This window comes from Agrilus planipennis, unplaced genomic scaffold (assembly GCF_000699045.2).
Source record: "Agrilus planipennis isolate EAB-ADULT unplaced genomic scaffold, Apla_2.0 scaffold102, whole genome shotgun sequence".
Classification (NCBI taxonomy): domain Eukaryota; kingdom Metazoa; phylum Arthropoda; class Insecta; order Coleoptera; family Buprestidae; genus Agrilus; species Agrilus planipennis.
Genome location: NW_020439034.1, coordinates 515335 through 536598, shown reverse-complemented (window position 1 = coordinate 536598; position 21264 = coordinate 515335). Strand labels below are relative to the sequence as shown.

At 33.1% G+C, this 21264-nt stretch overlaps 2 protein-coding genes and 1 long non-coding RNA gene across 4 annotated transcripts in view; 1 reads left to right on the top strand and 2 right to left on the bottom strand.

Moving 5' to 3' along the window:
- LOC108735155 overlaps positions 1–21264 on the bottom strand; it is a 480326-nt gene that overhangs the window by 379903 nt on the left and 79159 nt on the right. The gene's annotated exons all lie outside the window — the stretch shown is intronic.
- LOC112905046 lies at positions 1333–17206 on the top strand. 2 transcript variants are annotated; one of them, XM_025976648.1, is made up of 4 exons: positions 1333–1802; positions 12770–13199; positions 15954–16026; positions 16229–17206. In XM_025976648.1, the coding sequence occupies exons 1-4, from the start codon at positions 1742–1744 to the stop codon at positions 16232–16234; spliced, it is 570 nt and encodes a 189-aa protein (XP_025832433.1). In that variant the 5' UTR covers positions 1333–1741; the 3' UTR covers positions 16235–17206. The 2 variants fall into 2 exon arrangements, with proteins under 2 accessions (XP_025832433.1, XP_025832432.1); XM_025976647.1 differs by lacking the exon at positions 15954–16026.
- LOC108735161 (CDGSH iron-sulfur domain-containing protein 2 homolog) lies at positions 19501–20550 on the bottom strand. Its single transcript, XM_018466995.2, has 3 exons — positions 20113–20550; positions 19814–20022; positions 19501–19671 (listed from the first exon to the last, which is right to left on the bottom strand). Exons 1-3 carry the CDS (start codon positions 20207–20209, stop codon positions 19585–19587), a joined length of 393 nt encoding a protein of 130 aa, XP_018322497.1. The 5' UTR covers positions 20210–20550; the 3' UTR covers positions 19501–19584.

The window sequence follows — 21264 nt, the reverse complement described above, 5'->3', positions numbered from 1 at the left end:
AGTCCTAAGAATGGTTGTACATTCATTGATTATCTCTCAACATCATCTTAAGGTCATCAGTCTTAGTACTGGTTGGACACGCACCTCCACACTTTCATATCCTGAGATAATCTTCGCATTTTCCTAAAACTATAACATCCCACATCCTTAACTATTTGCGAACTGTATGTAATCTAATCTAGGTCTACCTCTACTCCTCTTAACTCCTGTGTCTGCCTCTAATATGTCTCTGACTAGACCTTCAAGCCTGAGATGGTGTCCTACCAGCCTATCTCGCCTATTGTTTATTGACATCCATAGAGTCCTCTGTTCTCCTATTCTTTCTAACATCTCCTTATTCCTAACCTTCTCTACCCACGGTATCCTCATCATTTTCCTCTAACACCACATTTCGAGCGCTTCTAGCCTTTTTCTTTGTTCAGCATACATCTTAACAGTCAGCTAATTCCATAAAGGGCCATTAACCGAGGAAATAATTCGAACTTAAGAACAACACGATATATTCCCCACATAAATAGCTAGTAAAAAGAAATTCTGTTATACTTTTCGGACTTTCTTGTAAGGCAACTATTGTTTTTGGATAGTTTTTGAACTCGTTTTATATTTTGACAATATTCCGAATAGTTTTCACCGTAGGTGTGCTCAAAAGTTCATGAATTTGTAGCGTACAGTTTGTAAAAAATTAATTATGCGAATGTAACAGCTTTCACATTTTGTATATGTACAGGGATTCCAACCGATAAGTTCAAACTGCTTATACTTACTGAACGCATTTTGACTTTGTAGGATTTGAGTGTCAACATCTAAAAAATTTGAGAGGCCCAAAGTTCAGAGACCTGAGGATAGCCAATCCCTCCGTCTACCTTCCTCTGGTCTGCTACTGTCGTATCTTTTATCATTTTTAGAGTAAACATTATGAAATAAGAGAACGTGGCAAAGTTGGAAAAGAAATAATCGAATTTAGAAGAAAACTGTGAGTTTTATAAGTTTAATTTTTTAATTTTCAGTAAATGCCAATGACAGAGAAAGCTTTACAGAAAAGCTTCTCCGTCATCCACAAGTCAATGTTGTATTTACATAAATACGTCACACGTCGTGCCGCTTGCGGATGCTCCGAATAATTCGCAACGCTAATGTTTCGCGTCGGTGTGAGGGGATCCTTAATTAAAGTTTAAAAAAAAAAACGAACATGACCCAAAAAAATATTCACCTTGTATAGAACATGCACAGTTTGTGTAGATAATCAAAAATAATATCATCAATATTATCACGTATCATAAAATAAAATGATAAAGAACAATCGCGACCGGTTGATAAATAATTTATATGTATAAATAAATTCATTACGAAGTCATGGATTTTTCGCGGTACTCGTTTAGTTATTAGTCGGGTTAGTCATCATCCATTGCTCATGTCAAGTACAACTACTACAGTACAATCGTTTACCATTTACTCGCGAGCGGGGAAAGTTTGTCTTAATCAATCTGAATCTTATTAAAAGCGAGTTATTTACAAGTTGAAGTTACTTCCTTCCATAAGCTACCTACGCGCCGGTTCTCTAAACCTTGTGCGCATTTCGTGCTTACTGCCCATCGGCTGCTATGTACTTTATATTTTTTATTTAGTATCCGGAGTTTAATTGCTATTTACCGAGATTTAATAGTGCTAATTCTTGTTTTGATGTTGTCTATATTCGCTGTGATAGATTTTTAAAAGTGATATCGATTTACGTAAACCCAAAATGCATACCAAAGATTTTGTGATTTTGTTTATTTTTTTCAAATGTTGTAATTCCATAAGTGGTAAGTTTCCAGATCATTTCTGTTTAATTTAAAAATGAATTAAAGAAGTCTGAATGACATGAAAAACCTTATCATACAGATAAATAACAATGAAGGTATCATATACCTAAAAGATAAGTACTTTTTTCAGTTGTAAAGATTATTTTGTATATTATAAGAAAATTGCTTATTTTGAACAATGATAGTTTGCTTAATTTTTAATTTGATAAATGTTTTAGATAATTACAAAAAAAAAAACGTTTTCGATATAATTAAAGTGGAATATTTAACATCTCAAACCATAACAAAAAGTAAGACAAGTTTGTCTTGCACTAAACATTACCTACAATAAACAATAAAATAACTTAAAAAGTTTATGGCATCAATTACCTCCAAAAAGTTATAACTATCAATTAAAAATTTTTATGATTTTGAACTAAGGGTTTGTAGGTCTTTACAATGAATTATGGTTATCAAAATTTTTGTTACACGAATAAAATTGAACGCGAAACGCGGGTACAATTACTTTTTTATTTCTCTTATCAGTAGGTAATGGTTAAAGATTAAGTTGTAAAAAACCTTTATATTCCTCCTCCCGAAATAAAGTCCTGGTTACGTCACGGGGTTACAAGATAATAACAAATTCAATTAATTATTATTATTAAGTTACCTACAATTTTTAATCTTCAATAATGATCCATAAATTCATTTAGGAATATTATTTGGATATACCTAATAAAAAATAACACTAAATAGTAAATTTAAATCTGAATGTAAGTAAATGTTTAATGTTTTTTAAAACAATACATCAGCAGAGATAGAGTCGCATTTAACAAGCCACTTTTATGTTTCAAAAAAGATTGTTAATGTTGTATGTCTGGAGTATGACTCTGTAGAGGTGCGAAATGTAGACGGTGGGCGCGGTGGAATAGAAAAGGTTAGAAGCGTTCGAAATGTGGTGTTACAGGCGAATGATGAGGATACGGTAGATAGTCAAAAACCTTTCATAAGTGAGTGTAATAAAATCAGTGACATTGGCAATTTGTTATTGGCGTTCATAAATTATTTATTAAAGCCTCTCCTACGGCAGTTTTTTTGTTTCTATAAAAATATTAACGTTATGCTCTAAGTTACAGTTACTCGCAACAGTTATAAAAAGTAAACAAATAAGATTGCTCTTTTGCGTGAGAGTAAAAAAAAATTATTAATGTTTCCGGTTTATTAATAGAGAAAACGATAGAAAAAGGAAAGAGTGCGTACACAGGATATGTATGGTAGATTTAGAAAAAGCTTTTGAGGTAAATGTCTAGATGATGACCGTCACCCCCGAGGGAGGGGATCGAAAGAGGAGGTCTCCCCCACTACTATACCATCAAAAGTTCGTGGCGGTCTCACCCCCATAAAAAGTTATGAAGGTTAGATGGGGGTGGGGGTAGGAGGATCGAAAGAGGGTGATCACCTGGGTAAATTACCATAAAAAATTTGCGGCGGTCTCACCCCTATTAAATGTTATGGTTGACAATTTTCATACACTATAATTCAAATAAAATTCAATAAAAAAATTATTTTCAAGCGGCTGGAGGTGTGGGATCGAAAGAGGGTGGTCACTTGATAACCTAACCTAACCTACCCTATTGATAATGATAGTTAAATAATGTGTTATGTAACTTTCTCAATATTTTTATGTATTTTTCATTAGTTTTACCTTTGAATATTGTTTAAGAATGACTATATAAATATTTCCAAAGCTAGAAATGTATAAACATTGGCATATTTATTAACTTTGAACCCCAATAACTTTTTATGGGGGGGTGAAACCGCCACGAACTTTTTATGGCACAGTGGTGGGGGAGACCTAAATAGTAAATTTAAATCTGAATGTAAGTAAATGTTTAATGTTTTTTAAAACAATACATCAGCAGAGATAGAGTCGCATTTAACAAGCCACTTTTATGTTTTGAAAAAGATTGTTAAAGTTGTATGTCTGGAGTATGACTCTGTAGAGGTGCGAAATGTAGACGGTGGGCGCGGTGGCATAGAAAAAGTTAGAAGCGTTCGAAATGTGGTGTTACAGGCGAATGATGAGGATACCGTGGATAGAGATTAGAAATGACGAGATAGAAAGAATAGAAGAACAAAGGTCACTGTGGAAGTCAATTAAAAACAGGCAATATAGGATGATAGGATACTTTCTCAGGCATGAAGGTTTAGTTAGAGATATAATGGAAGTAGAAACAGGAGTTAAAAGGAGTAGAGGTAGACTTAGATTAGATTACTGTTCACGAATAGTTAGAGATGTGGAATTTCCTAGATTTAGAGAAATGAGAAGATTAGCTCAGGTGCTCAGGATTGGAAATAGTGGAAGTGAGTGTCCAACCAATCTTAGAACTGACGACCTCGTGATGATGATGATGATAATCACACATCGAGTTGTTCATTAATTAAACACAATGAAATGATTAGATGGGATAAACCATACTCAAACTAAATATCAAAAAGAAATGTCAGACATCAAATTCAGTTGTCAAAGTTAAAGAAAGAAACAAATAAACAAAAAAAGTGATTAAAAAATAAACTTTGTAGACAAAACACGAATATTAGTTTTCCCCATTAAATTCCACCTCTTTCTCCATTATGCTCAACCCACGAGGAGTTTTCCCCACGATGTGGGTATTTCCCAACGAGATGGAAACACTTACTGCGACCTACGCAGAACTATCTACTTCCGAATTGCTATTAAATATAGCTACATGCAGATACAGATTCAGATACTTTATTTTTTTAAATTAAAACTCGATAGTGTTTAAACAAATTGTTCAATCATCGAAAAGGTATTTGAAAAACTAGAAACCATTTGTCATTCATTCATAAATTACACTAAAGTAAATATGTATGTGCTATTCATTAGCAGTTTACATGCAAATGTAGTAGAAACTGGTACCTAATGTACATCTATTATGTTCAAAATTAGATTTAAAAATATTTTAATATCATAATAGGTGTAAATTGTTGTACTTTATTATTCAAACAGAATAAAGAGTAGAAATTGAATAAGTTTGAAATGAGGTTTTATAAAAACACTATTGTAAGTAACTAATATTAATATCCAAATTACAATAAGTGTACGCCAAAAAATTAATATCTTATGACCAAGGTTAGTAAGGTATTCGTTGAGAAATATGGTCAAACAATTTTCTTAGAAAAATATGACCTGTATTACATTGATTTCAAAATTGACAAGTTTAAATATTAAAACTGAGATTTTTCCCTTATTATCGAACATTTTTAAATTCATACTCTTGTCCATTCAAACTCAGCTGTCACGTCTTACTGAAATACAAGAAAAAAAATATTTTAGGATTAAGTATGTATGGGTCCTTAACAAAGAACTAAATCACAAAATTTCGTTTGTATATTGTATATTCTGTATTCTCTCATCAACTGTTTTGGTGTTCATGACAATTTTATTATTTTGCTTCAACGGTTTCAACTGTTTCAGCGAAAATCCGTTGGCAAAACGTTACAAATTGGTCGACTTTTTGAACGGGACTTGATGATTAGTATGGGATGTTGGTGAGGTGGCATTTTTAATGCAAATTCCACCAGAATTAGCCATTAGCCACAAGATCATACACACTGTCAACATTCCTTTCGTTCGGAATTTTGGGTTTCTGTGCTCTATTTAGTTAAGTTCCACACTTCCACAGAACTCTCTTTTATTTTGGTGTATACTACCTATTTAATAAGTTATTTTCAAAAAATTATATAAGAAAAGCAAACCTACCCCTAAACTTCGAAACCACTACACTGAAAACTATAAGGAAAATCGCTGTTTATTTTTCTTTAAAGACAAATGATACTTTTATACATACTCTTTTGTCTTTTGAAAACAAATGACTACATTACTAAACCCTAAAGGTGAATTTTTTGTCATATTTTAAGTTTGTTTCTCTTGTTTGCTAATAATATGCAAATTATAGCACAGTTTATCTTTAAATATTATCTAACTTTGCCTCAAGATGACAGACACACATAAAAATTTCTGTATCTTTTTTCACTAGGTAGGTACGTATAATTATATCATTATATCCATACAGAGGATTATAATTTTAAAATTTGCTTACATAAATGGCTCTTAAAAAGGTTATACAATCATAGATTTGCTTAATGTTGGACTTATGTTTCTGTATTATTACAATCCCAACCAAAAGTGCGAATATGAGTTTGTTTATTACTATTTCACGACTGAACTATTCAACCGATCATCATAAAATTTTGTAGATTCATTGTCGGGGGCACAGAAAAGGTCATAGGATAGTTTTTATCAAGAAACAAAAATGCTGTTCCCGAGGGATAGAAAAAAAAATAATTTTATGTTGTTGTCGATTATCATTGACACCTAATTGTTATAATATTATCAAGAAATATTTGGAAAATCCAGGTATTTTAACTATCTGTCAACTCTTTTATTAATCAGCACATTGACATTACGACTAAGTTTGCAATCAATTCTAAATTTAATTGGTGACTAATAAACTAAATAGTAACTATTTGATGAAAAATACACCATATGCAGAAGTTATTTTAATTAATTCTTTCCACGTCTACTGTTTAAAAATGCGACAGGTTAGATATTAGCTATCTACATGTAATTCATTAGAAATTAAATGGTATTGTAGGTGCATACACAATGGCGTAACTAGGTAACGAAGGGCCCTGGGGCAAATCAAAAAATGGGAGCCCACTGCTATCTAAACTGGTTAGGTTTTATCAAGTAAAAATATTAAATATTAGTGACTATTCGGCCACTTTCGTAGTCGGCGACTNTAAAAATATTAAATATATAAAAATGCTAAGCCACTCGAACAACTGTGATGTTTAATTCTTTCTGATAAATGATTCCAATCCCGAATTCCCGTAAACCAAACATTATTCCTTTGCTAAGCGAATAACCAGCAGGGTTGACAATAGGCAGCGTCTAGTATTTTGGAATAACACAACCAAAAACGATTAACTGGTCCATATTTAGAACTTGAAACATAATACGTTTTTAAAAAACACCTATTGTTGTAGTGAAAAGGTCCTGAAGGATGTAAAGGCCCCACGTCAAGAATTTGACGCTTTTCGTTATCACTTAACATTTTGTTCGTGAAGTTTCCCAAGTCATAAGATTTATCGTACACATTTTCGAAAAATGTAGAGGCCTGTGGTTCCTCCAAATCCTCCGCTCTTATGTGTGCTGTGCAAACACCATCCACGTTTACATGAAGAATTTAGGGGAATCCCCTAAATTCGAATTTCTCTCAATTGAGTTGCCATGATTAAAGTTGGGTTGCCACCTGTCATATTTATTTTGAAAATTGGAGAAATTATCAAAAGTTCAGTTCGATCGAGATTATTTTGGTAAGGGTTCGAGGGCCCGCTGAGCATGAGGGTCCCGGGGCACTGCCCCGCCTAGCCCCTAGGTAGCTACGTCACTGTGCATACATAAGATGCTTCAGGAAGCGCTACAGATAACAGATATCAAAATATGATTTAAGTAGGCAATGGCTTTGAAATTTTACTTAAATGTATTTATGTATTTTGCATTTATTTCGTCAAACTTTTAGAACTGCTGGGATGCAGTCAGTTTCTTTTTTTTTATTTTTGATAAAGTAATTTGGCAATCATGTTCATTCAAAAAAAAATCGCCGGTAAAGGTCTAGATGGTGGGAGGGATTGAATGAGGAGGTCTCCCCAACCACTGGACAATAAAAAGTTCGTGGCAGTCTCACCCCCATAAAATGTTATGGGGGTTCAAAGTTAGTAAATGTGCCGATTTTTATACATTTCTATGCATGTAAATATTTAAGTAGTCATTTTTAAACAATATTCAAAGGTAAAACTAACGAAAAATACATAAATATATAAAGTTATAAAACACATTATTTAAATATCTTTATCAATAGGTTAGGTTATCGGGTTTTGTTCAAATGACCACCCTCTTTCGATTCCCCACCTTCACCCGCTTGAAAATAATGATTTTATTTGAATTATTGTGTATGAAAATTGTCAAAATAATCAAGTTTCAATCCCCATAACTCTCTATGGGGGTGAGACCGACGAAATTTTTTTATGGAGTTTTACTCAGGTGACCACCCTCTTTCGATCACCCCTACCCTAACTTTTTATGGGGGTGAGACCGCCACGAACTTTTTATGGTACAGTGATGGGGGAGACCTCCTCTTTCGATCCCACCCACCCATCATCTAGACCTTTACCAAATCGCCGAAACTATCAATTTAGTTATTTTTGCATCGTTTAGTAAAAACGCAACGCAGTTTTGCTTTAAGCTAAGTGTATTGTAATTATTTTTAACGCTAGGCTTGAAAATACCACAACGTCAGTGAGCGAAACAAATGTTAATTAAGCGTTAATTAATTTAAAGTGTTGTTTGTTGTGGTTAATTGAGATAAGTCCCGTTTGTTTTAATTATTTTCATTGTCAGCGTTGTCTTTTTCTATTATTTTTACTGTACCTAATCTTATTGATAGAAAATAATTTGTGACATCACCTTGTTCTGATTTTGTTTTTTATTATTAATTATAATATAATTGCTGGCATACCCAACTCTTTGAGCTTTTCGCTTATTTAACCTAACCTTACTCCACAGCTAAACCTACGCCCTACACCTGACCCCAAACCTAACTTCACCATCCTATCCGCCCAAATTTAACTTTAGTGTATAAAAATGTAATAATTTTAGGCAAAAGCTCTTCTAACTATTCTTTAATTTGATTANCATGAGGGTCCCTAGGCACTGCCCCGCCTAGCCCCTAGGTAGCTACGTCACTGTGCATACATAAGATGCTTCAGGAAGCGCTACAGATAACAGATATCAAAATATGATTTAAGTAGGCAATGGCTTTGAAATTTTACTTAAATGTATTTATGTATTTTGCATTTATTTCGTCAAACTTTTAGAACTGCTGGGATGCAGTCAGTTTCTTTTTTTTTATTTTTGATAAAGTAATTTGGCAATCATGTTCATTCAAAAAAAAATCGCCGGTAAAGGTCTAGATGGTGGGAGGGATTGAATGAGGAGGTCTCCCCAACCACTGGACAATAAAAAGTTCGTGGCAGTCTCACCCCCATAAAATGTTATGGGGGTTCAAAGTTAGTAAATGTGCCGATTTTTATACATTTCTATGCATGTAAATATTTAAGTAGTCATTTTTAAACAATATTCAAAGGTAAAACTAACGAAAAATACATAAATATATAAAGTTATAAAACACATTATTTAAATATCTTTATCAATAGGTTAGGTTATCGGGTTTTGTTCAAATGACCACCCTCTTTCGATTCCCCACCTTCACCCGCTTGAAAATAATGATTTTATTTGAATTATTGTGTATGAAAATTGTCAAAATAATCAAGTTTCAATCCCCATAACTCTCTATGGGGGTGAGACCGACGAAATTTTTTTATGGAGTTTTACTCAGGTGACCACCCTCTTTCGATCACCCCTACCCTAACTTTTTATGGGGGTGAGACCGCCACGAACTTTTTATGGTACAGTGATGGGGGAGACCTCCTCTTTCGATCCCACCCACCCATCATCTAGACCTTTACCAAATCGCCGAAACTATCAATTTAGTTATTTTTGCATCGTTTAGTAAAAACGCAACGCAGTTTTGCTTTAAGCTAAGTGTATTGTAATTATTTTTAACGCTAGGCTTGAAAATACCACAACGTCAGTGAGCGAAACAAATGTTAATTAAGCGTTAATTAATTTAAAGTGTTGTTTGTTGTGGTTAATTGAGATAAGTCCCGTTTGTTTTAATTATTTTCATTGTCAGCGTTGTCTTTTTCTATTATTTTTACTGTACCTAATCTTATTGATAGAAAATAATTTGTGACATCACCTTGTTCTGATTTTGTTTTTTATTATTAATTATAATATAATTGCTGGCATACCCAACTCTTTGAGCTTTTCGCTTATTTAACCTAACCTTACTCCACAGCTAAACCTACGCCCTACACCTGACCCCAAACCTAACTTCACCATCCTATCCGCCCAAATTTAACTTTAGTGTATAAAAATGTAATAATTTTAGGCAAAAGCTCTTCTAACTATTCTTTAATTTGATTAATCTAATAATAATAATATGCATTTTTCTTTAAATCACTGTCTGACCTTTTCCATCATACAAAGACACATAATGGAAAAGCTTTACCATATTTAAGTGTTTATTTAAAAGTACCGAAATAACACTACAATTTTATCATTAAAGATTGCTTTATATCATCGAATAATTTATTTAAAACGCATAAAGGTGAGGTCAAAAACCTTTCATAAGTGAGTGTAATAAAATCAGTGACATTGGCAATTTGCTATTGGCGTTCATAAATTATTTATTAAAGCCTCTCCNATTTCGAACAATTAGCTTAACTTCCCATGCGTCAAAAATCTTAACTAGAATTGTACAGAGGAGGATGGAAAAAAGGGCGGAAGAACTATTAGGGGAAGATCAATTTGGGTTTAGAAGAAATAGAGGAACGCGGGAGGCCATTCTAGCATTAAGGGTAGCAATAGAGAAAACGATAGAAAAAGGAAAATGTGCGTACACAAGATATGTATGGTAGATTTAGAACAAGCTTTTGAGGTAAACGTCTATATGATGGCCCTCACCCGAAGGGGGTGGGGTGGGTGGGAACGAAAGAGGAGGTCTCCCCCATTATGTCTCATAAAAAGTTCGTGGCGGTCTCACCCCCATAAAAAGTTATGGGGGTTAGATGGGGGTGAGGTAGGGGGGATCGAAAGGGAGTAGGGGGGATCGAAAGAGGGTGGTCATCTGAGTAAAACCTCATAAAAAATTTGCGACGGTCTCACCCCTAATTAAAGTTGTGGGGGTTGAAAGTTGATTATTTTGACAATTTTCATACACTATAATTCAAATAAAATTCAATAAAAAAAATATTTTCAAGCGGCTGGAGGTGTGGGATCGAAAGAGGGTGGTCACTTGATAACCTAACCTAACCTACACTACTGATAAAGATAGTTAAATAATGTTTTATATAACTTTCTCAATATCTTTATGTATTTTTCATTAGTTTTACCTTTGAATATTGTTTAATAATGACTATATAAATATTTGCATGCCTAGAAATGTATAAAAATTGGCATATTTATTAACTGTGAACCCCCTTAACTTTTTATGGGGGTGAGACCGCCACGAACTTTTTATGGGACAGTGGTGGGGCAGACCTCATCTTTCGATCCCCCCACCCCTAGACCTTTACCGCTTTTGACAATGTTAAATATACTTAAAAATGCAGGGGTGAGTTACATAGATAGAAGAGTGACACTCAGTTTGTATAAAGAGCAACAGGCAGTTATAGAGCTGGACCAGCAACGTAGAGAAGTAAATATTAGGAAGGGGGCCAAACAGGGATGCACAGTCACCGTTATTTTTAATTTATACATTGAAGACGCGATCAACATCATTAAAGACAGTGCAACGGTACGGATAGATATACAGGGGCAAAAGGTTATTTTGTTTAGATTGGCAGATTAGCAGTTTTAGCATCCAGCAAGGAGTTAGAGATAGATATAGAGGAGTTAGAGATAGCCTTGTTTACTGTTCTTTGTTCCTATGTCTGCATTCCGATTTACATTGACTCCTAGTAAGATAACAAAAATCATACCGCAGATTATCCATAATGAGTTATGATATCTTAACGACGAAAGTGTTTCAGGAAATACAGCATAAAATTTATTGAACCGATAAACACTAACAAGCATTAAACGATAAAAATTTGCTTTTATTTGATATTTACTGAATCGATTAGCTACTTTCGCTTGTTTTTTCCGTGTTTCGGAAAAAGATATTTCAGGTGAATGATTTCTAAAAAGACGTCAAACTTTCTTAACGGCTTAGAAGAAGTGGTTAAATAAAACCTAAAAACCGTCAAAAATTCGAATAACTTTAACCTCAAATCATCACGTAGACGGTGATGTAATAAAGTTAAAAACTCATATTCGTTTAAATAAACTAATCAACAAAAAATGCCTATACAAATCACCAAGAAATTTATGATGATAGACTAGTATTTAATTTGTTGTATAAATAAAATGGATAAATGTCTAGATGACAGGGTGGGATCGAAAGAGAAGGTCTCCCCCACCACTGTACCATAAAAAGTTCGTGGCGGTCTCACCGCCATAAAAAGTTATGGGGGTTGAAAGTTGATTATTTTGACAATTTCCATACACTATAATTCAAATAAAATTCAATAAAAAAATTATTTTCAAGCGGGTGGAGGTGGGGGATCGAAAGAGGGTGGTCACTTGAACAAAACCCGATAACCTAACCTAACCTACCCTATTGATAAAGATATTTAAATAATGTTTTATATAACTTTCTCAATATTTTTATGTATTTTTCATTAGTTTTACCTTTGAATATTGTTTAAGAATGACTATATAAATATTTACATGCCTAGAAATGTATAAAAATTGGCATATTTATTAACTTTGAACCCCCATAACTTTTTATGGGGGTGAGACCGCCACGAACTTTTTATGGTACAGTGGTGGGGGGACCTCCTCTTTCGAATCCCCCGAAGGGGGTGGGGGCCATCATCTAGACCTTTACCATAAAATGCTGTCTTTGGCATTTTGTTATCTCTTTCTATCTCAAGTTACGACAGTATACATATGTCGCCATCTATATACATACTTATGGTTGTTGTTTGTATATTCGGTATTGATACGTAATTTATCGAATCTGCCTATGGCGTATTAATGAGATCAAATAAAATCAAAATCGCAATCTTCATCTCGTTGTTTCGATAATTTCCTGCCCAAGAACTTAGTACGTTCTTTTTTTCTTCGAAGACTGATCAATCATACTATTTTTTACCAGTACTGAGTGAACATGTACGATCCCTTAATTAATAATTAACTTAATTAGAGTTCAAGCATTCAAGGAATTTTTTTCTAGTTTCAGAACCACTTTCTTCTAAGGAAGAAAATAACCTCCCAACATCAGATATAATATTTCCGAGCAATGTGACTGGCACCGAATATAATTTAGAAACGGAAGAACTTGATTCCTCCAAAGCGGAAAACAAGACGACTTTGTCTGAATCATTCGACATGAGACATTTTAATATATCAACATTCAAGAAAGAAAAAGTGGTTTATTCGTTTGTGCCATTGGAAGACCCGAAAGATCCAAAATCCAACGTCGAACTTATCGAAGACGGACAAAATACAGAGGACGAGTTCATGGCAAGTAGCTTGAATATGATTCGACCAGAAAAACAAACTGCCACGAAACATGGGCGATTAGCAGCTGTTTTGACAATGTCATTTCTGTTTATTTCTATAGCAGGATATTTAGGATTACTATATTGGAGACGACAGTTACAGTGAGTATTTAAAATTATTTTGTTTTATTTCATAATACTCAACTACTCATTTTACATTTTTTAAAAGCAATCTTCATTCACCTTATTTTGTGCTCCAATTACTCTCACATATTCGCATGCACTTCACCTTTTAATGTCTCTACTATTAACCCCCGCATGTCGTTATATAACCACCTTTTCATTCCATCATAGTCTCCTACTTTACCTTTTTAGACTTTGTATGGCTATTGCACAACAAAGCAGATGACTTCATATGCACCTCTGTATTATATACGCTATGTCTGATCAGTATTCCGGAATATTTGAACGGTAACACCTGGAGGGACTGTAGAGTGCATCTCGTCATAGTTCCACAACGTAGGGGATGTAAAAAGTTTGTACCGAAAGTGCCCTAATTAATAAGCCGTCAGTGATTGAGAACAGTTATCGCGTTATGTTATCGGCTTTCGACGAAACACACATACCTATTCGTGACCTTGGCAAACAGTTGATACGTAGACAAGTCAATTGTACGTAACGATTAGCAATAATCTGCACTTGTTAGCGATTAGATTGGCAAACCATTACCACAAAATACAAAAATATGTTGAAAGCGGAATTATTTAGCAAAAACCAATGTATTCAAATGGAGAATATGCGGATGCTTATGTATACCGCTGAGTGGTGCGAGACGGCTCATTCTACTTCGTTTTCATGTACCTTCTTTCTCCATAGTTTTCCCGGAGCACTGATCAGACATGGTACATATTCCCAATCTACATCCTTTCTTATACCCTCTCACTATATTACCACATCTAATTCTAGCTTGCATTTCCTTATTCTTATTCTTTTTATACTATCGGAACTTGGAATAGTTTCCTTATATATCTTATTATATTTTTACATTTGTACCAATTGCCACCTCGCCGTCTTCCTTACGAATCGAAACCTCATCACAATTAATTGCGCTTAAAGCACATCTGTGCCTTATTCATATATTCCCTCTTTTTTACAATCAGCCATTTACAAATACTTAATCTATCAGTCATTATGTTGGTCATGACTTAGTATCCTACATCTAAAAGCAAAATTCCTAGACACTTTTCTGTGTTATTTTCATCCCTATTTACTGTAAATTCACACAATCCCAGCTTTTTTCCACTCTTTCTCTATTATTTCTTAAGCCCTTATGTCATAAGAAAATAAAATATTGTGAGACATACTGTACATTGAACAATGATACTACATAGTATACATATACACGTAACGAGATCTGAAAGTCATAAATTCTACGTTATTTATGCGCAATAGTAAAATCCACCTCCTGAAGGATTACAGTAGATCAGCTACAATGAAATATTGTTAGGATGTAAGGCTAGTGGTTATGGGATCATTACACCTATTTATCTAGAGACATTGACAAAATACCTGTACCGTTTTTAGAGTTGTGTGGCCAACTAGGAATTTAGATTTAATATGTTCTACGTTCGTCCGTGTCTATTTGTATCTGTTTCATCTTCTCACTGTTTATATGTCTACGAAATTCAATAAACGGACTGGGACCGTTACTGGGTTAATGGCTTGCCATCCTTATTAATATTAGGTTAATTTACTTAAAAAAGTTTATAATTACAGCAAGATGAAGGTCTCCAAAAATTAGTGTTTTGGCTTGAGATTGACATTTATGCTTCATACAAATAATACATGTATAGTCCAGGATCCTTGGTACATTTTTGCACTTGATTACTATCAAGCTAATTTTCCGTGAGTAGCTTCATTTTGATGAGATGCCCAACAACTTCTTGTAAGAAACTTTGATTGTGGTAGCTAACAGAGGTAGTAACAATAAAATATGTCGGTTTGATGATTCTCAAAAATTTATTACTAACTGGGGTTTTTTGTGTTTAATCTCAAGATAATTATCTAAATTGTTCGAAAAAATATTTGCCCTACAAAATCTATGGTTTGATCAAAGAGTCCCCTCTTTCCAACATGTACCGACAACGAGGTAATCATAAGTGATTGCTAACCAGCTGATTTTTTACTTAGAAAATATTTATATAATTTAATAGTCACATTGTCCTACAAATTGCGTGGTACGATCTCCCTTATCTTGAAAACCCTAGTTAGTAATAAATTTTTGAGAATCATCAAACCGACATATTATATCCTTCCTACCTGTGTTAGCTACCACAATCAAAGTTTCTTACAAGAAGTTGTTGGGGGTCTCATCAAAATGAAGCTACTCACGGAAAATTAGCTTGATAGTAATCAAGTGCAAAAATGTACCAGGGATCCTGGACTAGTAGATTAGGATGACCGGAAAAAAACAAATTTATATTAGTTTATGATATTTTGAGAGCTCCCTCCAAAGCACATCTCAAAAAAATTTTTTAAAAGGGGTCGCTAAAAATTTTTAAGAATTTCCAAAATTGTCGAAAATTAATATTTTATTTTTTTATTCTCTTTTCTCGTTGTTTCACTATTTTCTACAATAGAAATGATAAAGATCCTGAAATTTTCAAGTCGATATTTTGATATTCAAAGGTTTCCAAGTAGATTATTTAAGATCTTTTCGAATGACATCTGAACATGAATATTAACGACCTTGTTGACATCCTAAAGAATAGAAATAAGGCAAAAGACGCAAAAAAATCTTAGAGACGATTTCAGTCCGTCCCACTTTTGTTTCTTCTTCACTTTGTGTTAAATGTTCATATTTGTAGTATTTATTTTTTAATTCGAAATTGAACAATATCGTACTTTTCATTTCAGAAAGCGATACGGTAACAGACAAATTTTGTCAAATGAAGATGAATATATTAAGGACGATTTGAAACACTTTTCGGTAAGACATGTGTTTAAATTATATTCGTGTATGTTTAATGTGTTCGTCCATAAATTTGTAAAAACTGCGATAATAATAATATTATTCGGTCATTAATTATATCATTTAGGAACATTTAGCAACTGAAATATTTATACCTTGCGTTTTCAACAAGTATTGTACAAAACGACGAAAATATCTTAAAATAATTTCTTGTTTTTAGCTTTGAAATTGAAAAATTTCCCGCAAGTGATTCAGTGAAACCCAAGTGCAAACCACATCGCTACAGTAAATTAGAAGAGGAACTTTTGGTATAAAAATCTGCAAAGAACTGGATTTTACCGGTGATACGCAGTAGTAGTCACTGTTATTAGGTATTTTTTTTTGATGGCCAATATTTCTAAAACTTGTTATTTTTTTCAACCGTCATGTGAATTATTAAGGAGGTATTTATTGACTTGTAAAATAATTTTTAAAAATTTAAATAAAATTATTGACAAAATAAGATAAGAGATTTAAAATTAGTGTTTCCAATTGTGTATGACAATCAAGCAACTTAAAAATTCAAGATACTGGGTGTTGTATGAAGTTCTTTACAGGACAAGCAACAATATTCCTTAATTACAGGTCATGAAAAACATACAGGACCAGTTGGAAACACTAGTTAAAATACTGCTCGACATACCGCAAATTAAAAAATATGTAACAAAATTGATTAAAATATGTGATGTAGATGATTTGATTCTGTATTTGTTATACGCACAATATTCACACTGGAACCAGTATACAGGGTGTCCCAAGAAATGGTGCATTAAAATACTTTTTTCTAAAACAAATTAGTCCCATCATTCTTGGAATAGATTCCTAAGAAACTGAAAACCCAAAAGTAAAAAAAGTAATCTAAAATCCCTTAAGGGAGTTGTCCCCATCAGCAGATTCACAGAGGCGGGATTCTAATTGAATTTTGTAAATAAACATCAACATATTTTTAGCAACAAGTGTTATATTGATGAGAGGTCCCGAGGTCCTTGATTTGCTGTTACATTTTTTTAATAAGAAACACATTTCCAATGAGTTTGCCTCATTCCTTTATCTTAATGATCTCACTTGATACTTTCAAACCACATATTTTTAAAAACAATAATGTACATATTCCTACTAGGGTTGCCACCCGTACTTTATTATAAAGTATTGTACTCTATTTCGACTGTGCGTACGTTATACTTTACAAGACACATAAAGTACGCAAAAATACTTTATTTAAGGCCTTAAGTAAACATCGTAATTTTGTAAGCGATTATTCGAAATTCAGAGTATTTTTACATCAATAATATTGCACAGAAAAATGGCAAGCCATATTTACGGAACAACCTGATTTCCCAAATCTGTTCAAAGTAGTGTCACTTTTGCTGTCCGTTCCGGCCACTTCAGCATTTACAGAAAGAGTATTCTCTGTTATGAACGCAAAGTGGCGGGACGACAGGAATAAAGCTTCATTAAAACTAATTAAAAATGAACTTTTAGTTTACTTAAATCTTTGTTTGCCATGTTTAGAGGCTATTAATGTATTTAAGAGCGACAGCAATTTGTTACTGGCTGCTAGGTGTAACAAAAAATATGTTTTTAAAAACAAAAAATAAAATACTTTATTTTTATGCGGAGTTCTTTTTTTTTAACCTTTTAGTTGAGAAATACTTTATGTAAAGCTTGAAAAGGTGGCAACCCTAATTCCTACTAAAAAAGTTTAATTGAAATCACTCTGTTTTACTTGACAACTCCCTCATAAACTTTTTTCTTTGGACATCTTGTATATGCATTAATATCTAGATAATATATCGTATACACACAATATGATTAATTAATAAGTAATCGTGTTTTTATATGTAATGATGTACAGTATGATGTAAAATATGTACTTTAATTAATAATAGCACATAGTAATGGGGACGAAGTTTATAGCAGAGAGATTGTTTATTATACATACCTATTAGTTAAAAAATGGAACAAATATCTAGCATAATACTGAGCACTTTATAGAATGTTTGAAATTTAAACTTTTCCAAATATCTAAAATATAAGTTCCTGTTACTACGTCCCTTTATTACTAATTTGGTTTCGCTGGACGAAAACAAGTTCCTTAAATGTAAAATAAATTAAGCTAGTTCATAGGTACGTAAAACATAATTTTAGACAGTCTTTGTCTCCTCCATGCTAACTCAACTTTATGTATATGATAAGCAATTTTAAAAGGATTTCAGTGCTGTGATATAAAAAAATTACCTATTGGAAATATTGTTAAAATCTATTGAAAGTATTCATACCGTAAAATTAAAAATTAGAACAGATAAACGACTATTTTATTTTACTGGGGGTTTTTTTTTTTTTGACGAAATAAAAATCTAAAAAATTAAAAACATATTTTTATTTTGTTTAATCGTAAATAAACCTAATATATTTTACGGGAAAGGAATATTAAACGGCCTATTGTCTTACGATTAGTGAAAAGTAGAAATTAATGAACAGTTGAACTTCTGTCAGTGCGTAACCCAAGGTCATGTCCCACCAGATTCTAAACTACCTCTACTACGAAATACGAAACCAACATGGATAAGCATTGCTTTTTAAAGTACAATAATTGATAAAATAAAAATTACGGTTATTGTATGACACCCTGTACTATATAGATATTACATGTTTTTAATAAACTTTTATGATATTTCATTTTAAGCGATTTAACCCAGTGTTATATTTATGGGCGTAAAAAGGGGGGGGGGTCACCGCCGGCTGACGAGTCTCGAAATCGTCACAAAGTTATTAAACTTGTATAAACTTAGAGCTATTGAAAATCTGCTCCTCCTAGGAAAAATCTTTCACTACGCCCATGGTTATATATCGTTTTCCAACCGTTTAAAACTTAAAATTAATAAAAATTAATACATACAACAACTTTGATGGCTTAATTACCTTTCAAAGATTAGATATACCTAATTCAGAATTATTTATCAATTACCTACATTATAACACAATATGAATTTTATCGTAATACTTAAATTACCCCGATTCTCTAAACTAAAAACCTAGGTAATAGGTAGACCTCTAAAAAACCTAATAAGGGGCTATCAATAAATTACACCTGTAACGTAAATTGGGCGAGGGTTGAACCGTGACGTTACAGTCCTCTTTCATAAAGACTGATCAAGGTTTACGTAGGATAGACGCAGATCAAGCAAAAATTTGTGAATATGTATTTTGTACAAAAGGAAAGTCTATTTTGTATTTTACATTTGAAATAACAAATCATAAAACGTATTTGCATTTTGTATTTAAATACTTTTAAAAACCATTTTGCACATCTCTAGGCGTTACTTGAGGGAAGGGAGAGCAAAACTTGATGATGCTCCTGATTGATAACAAAAAAAACTTTTTTTTTTCAAACAAAAAGGAATTTATTAATAAAAAAAATATAAACTTATGGAGAGAAAAAAACAAGGCCCACCACTTATTAAACATATTATTCAAATAAAATGAGTACCACTACACATTATCTACAAAATTCCCTATGATTAGTGATGGGGGTTTTTATGTTGATTTCTTGACTACCAATGGGCCAACATTGTCACCAGTTTCCTTGTTGTGGCTGCCATGGCTACCATCACAGTATGGCCACTAAAACAAAAAAAAAACAAATGCACCAAAACAGTGACAATGACCTACAAATAAACTGAAACATATGGCAACATTGCATATAATAATAATTGATAAGACGATAAGATATGTTTACCAAACATGTACATGAAAATGAACATACATTTTTAGATTTCCAGCACCTACAAAACACAGCCTTGTCTGTAATATCTTCAACATCTACAGTGTCCACAACCTTAGGATTAGACCTATGAATTATATGATTTACTCGAGTTCTGTGTTTAACAGCCTCAGGGCAAAACGCTCTGTAACCCATGTATGAGAGGCCAGCAACAAAAGCAGTTGGTGGTATAAGGGCCAGCCAGTCTTTAACTTGAATAAAAAATATACATTAACAACACAAATATAGACTTCATTAATACACCAACTATAAATATTTGTCATTATTATTGTCATACTTACATCCTAGATGAAACCATCCTCCTATAGTATCGGGAATTGGCAAACTTGTCAAATAATTTGGAAGGGCTTCCTTAACTAAGTACGCGAACGGCTGCATTTTCAAGTATTAATAATTTTATTGTAACACTAATCACAAAAACGATGAATGAACACTATCGGCTGTTGGAGCACACTGTTAATTTATTAATTGTCCGTACACGAAAGTACGTTCTCTACGTAGTGCGAATATTATTTGATCAGTTTATCGTTAATTATTCAATACTGCAATTCAATTTTCCCAGATGTTACTTTCTCTATATATTATTAACGATTCCCCTTTAATGGTTGTTTAATGTAAGTACTTGGTAATTTTGGAAAATCAACACTGGCACATAACCACGATATATTATTGTGCTGTAGAGTGTAGAATAACAACGATCACTACACTAAATATTACCTAATCTCTCCTACATAAATAGACACAGTGGCGTAGTTAAGAGTTATTCTTTAAAATTCGGCCAAGAAAATCAATTCAGGTTCTGTGGAACTAAACTAAAGTTAAATGGTTAGGAAAACAAGTGTTAGTATGAAACACCTGGATTAGTAAGGTTCTTAAACATGCATTTCGCTTTCAAATCAAATAATATGCATTTCAGGCTTATACGAACGAATTAATCTGAAATTTTCAAACTTTTGAAACAATCAAAAACACAAATATAACATTGCTACGATTAGAACAATTTGAAGGTACGTATTTGTATCCCAAGACGTTTTTTTAATTTTTTTTTAGCTGTATTAACAACAACAGCACAAATGATAATAAAATTGGGGGGTGCGAGTTCAATCAGGCGTTTTGGACCTGTTACATGGTACGAGGTGGAGGCCAATTTTATCATTAGAAACTAAAATACGTTTCAGAAAATACTACAAACGGCACAGTGAACGCCATCTGTAGCACGATGCTACATTTTAGGATTACGTATTTTTCGTGCTACAGATGGCGTTCACTGTGCCGTTTGTAGTATTTTCTGAAACGCACTGTTAAGACAGCAGGTAAAAGTTGGTCTGTGTTCTGTCGGAGCTGCCTGCGACGCGCTGATGAGATCCAAAAAGATCGAAATCGCGATCCGCGTCTGGCAGTTTCGACAGAATACAGACCACTTCGAATTATTT

Bases quoted from the DNA above. Each gene is read 5' to 3' on its own strand.
- LOC112905046 (XM_025976647.1), top strand. From the start codon at position 1,742: ATGCATACCAAAGATTTTGTGATTTTGTTTATTTTTTTCAAATGTTGT. The intron at 1,803-12,769 runs GTAAGTTTCCAG...ATTTTTTTCTAG, and splicing joins ATGTTGTAATTCCATAAGTG to TTTCAGAACCACTTTCTTCT. The intron at 13,200-16,228 runs GTGAGTATTTAA...TCTTGTTTTTAG, and splicing joins TATTGGAGACGACAGTTACA to CTTTGAAATTGAAAAATTTC.
- LOC108735161 (XM_018466995.2), bottom strand. From the start codon at position 20,209: ATGCAGCCGTTCGCGTACTTAGTTAAGGAAGCCCTTCCAAATTATTTG. The intron at 20,023-20,112 runs GTAAGTATGACA...TTTTTATTCAAG, and splicing joins AGGATGGTTTCATCTAGGAT to TTAAAGACTGGCTGGCCCTT. The intron at 19,672-19,813 runs GTATGTTCATTT...TTTTTGTTTTAG, and splicing joins GGTGCTGGAAATCTAAAAAT to TGGCCATACTGTGATGGTAG.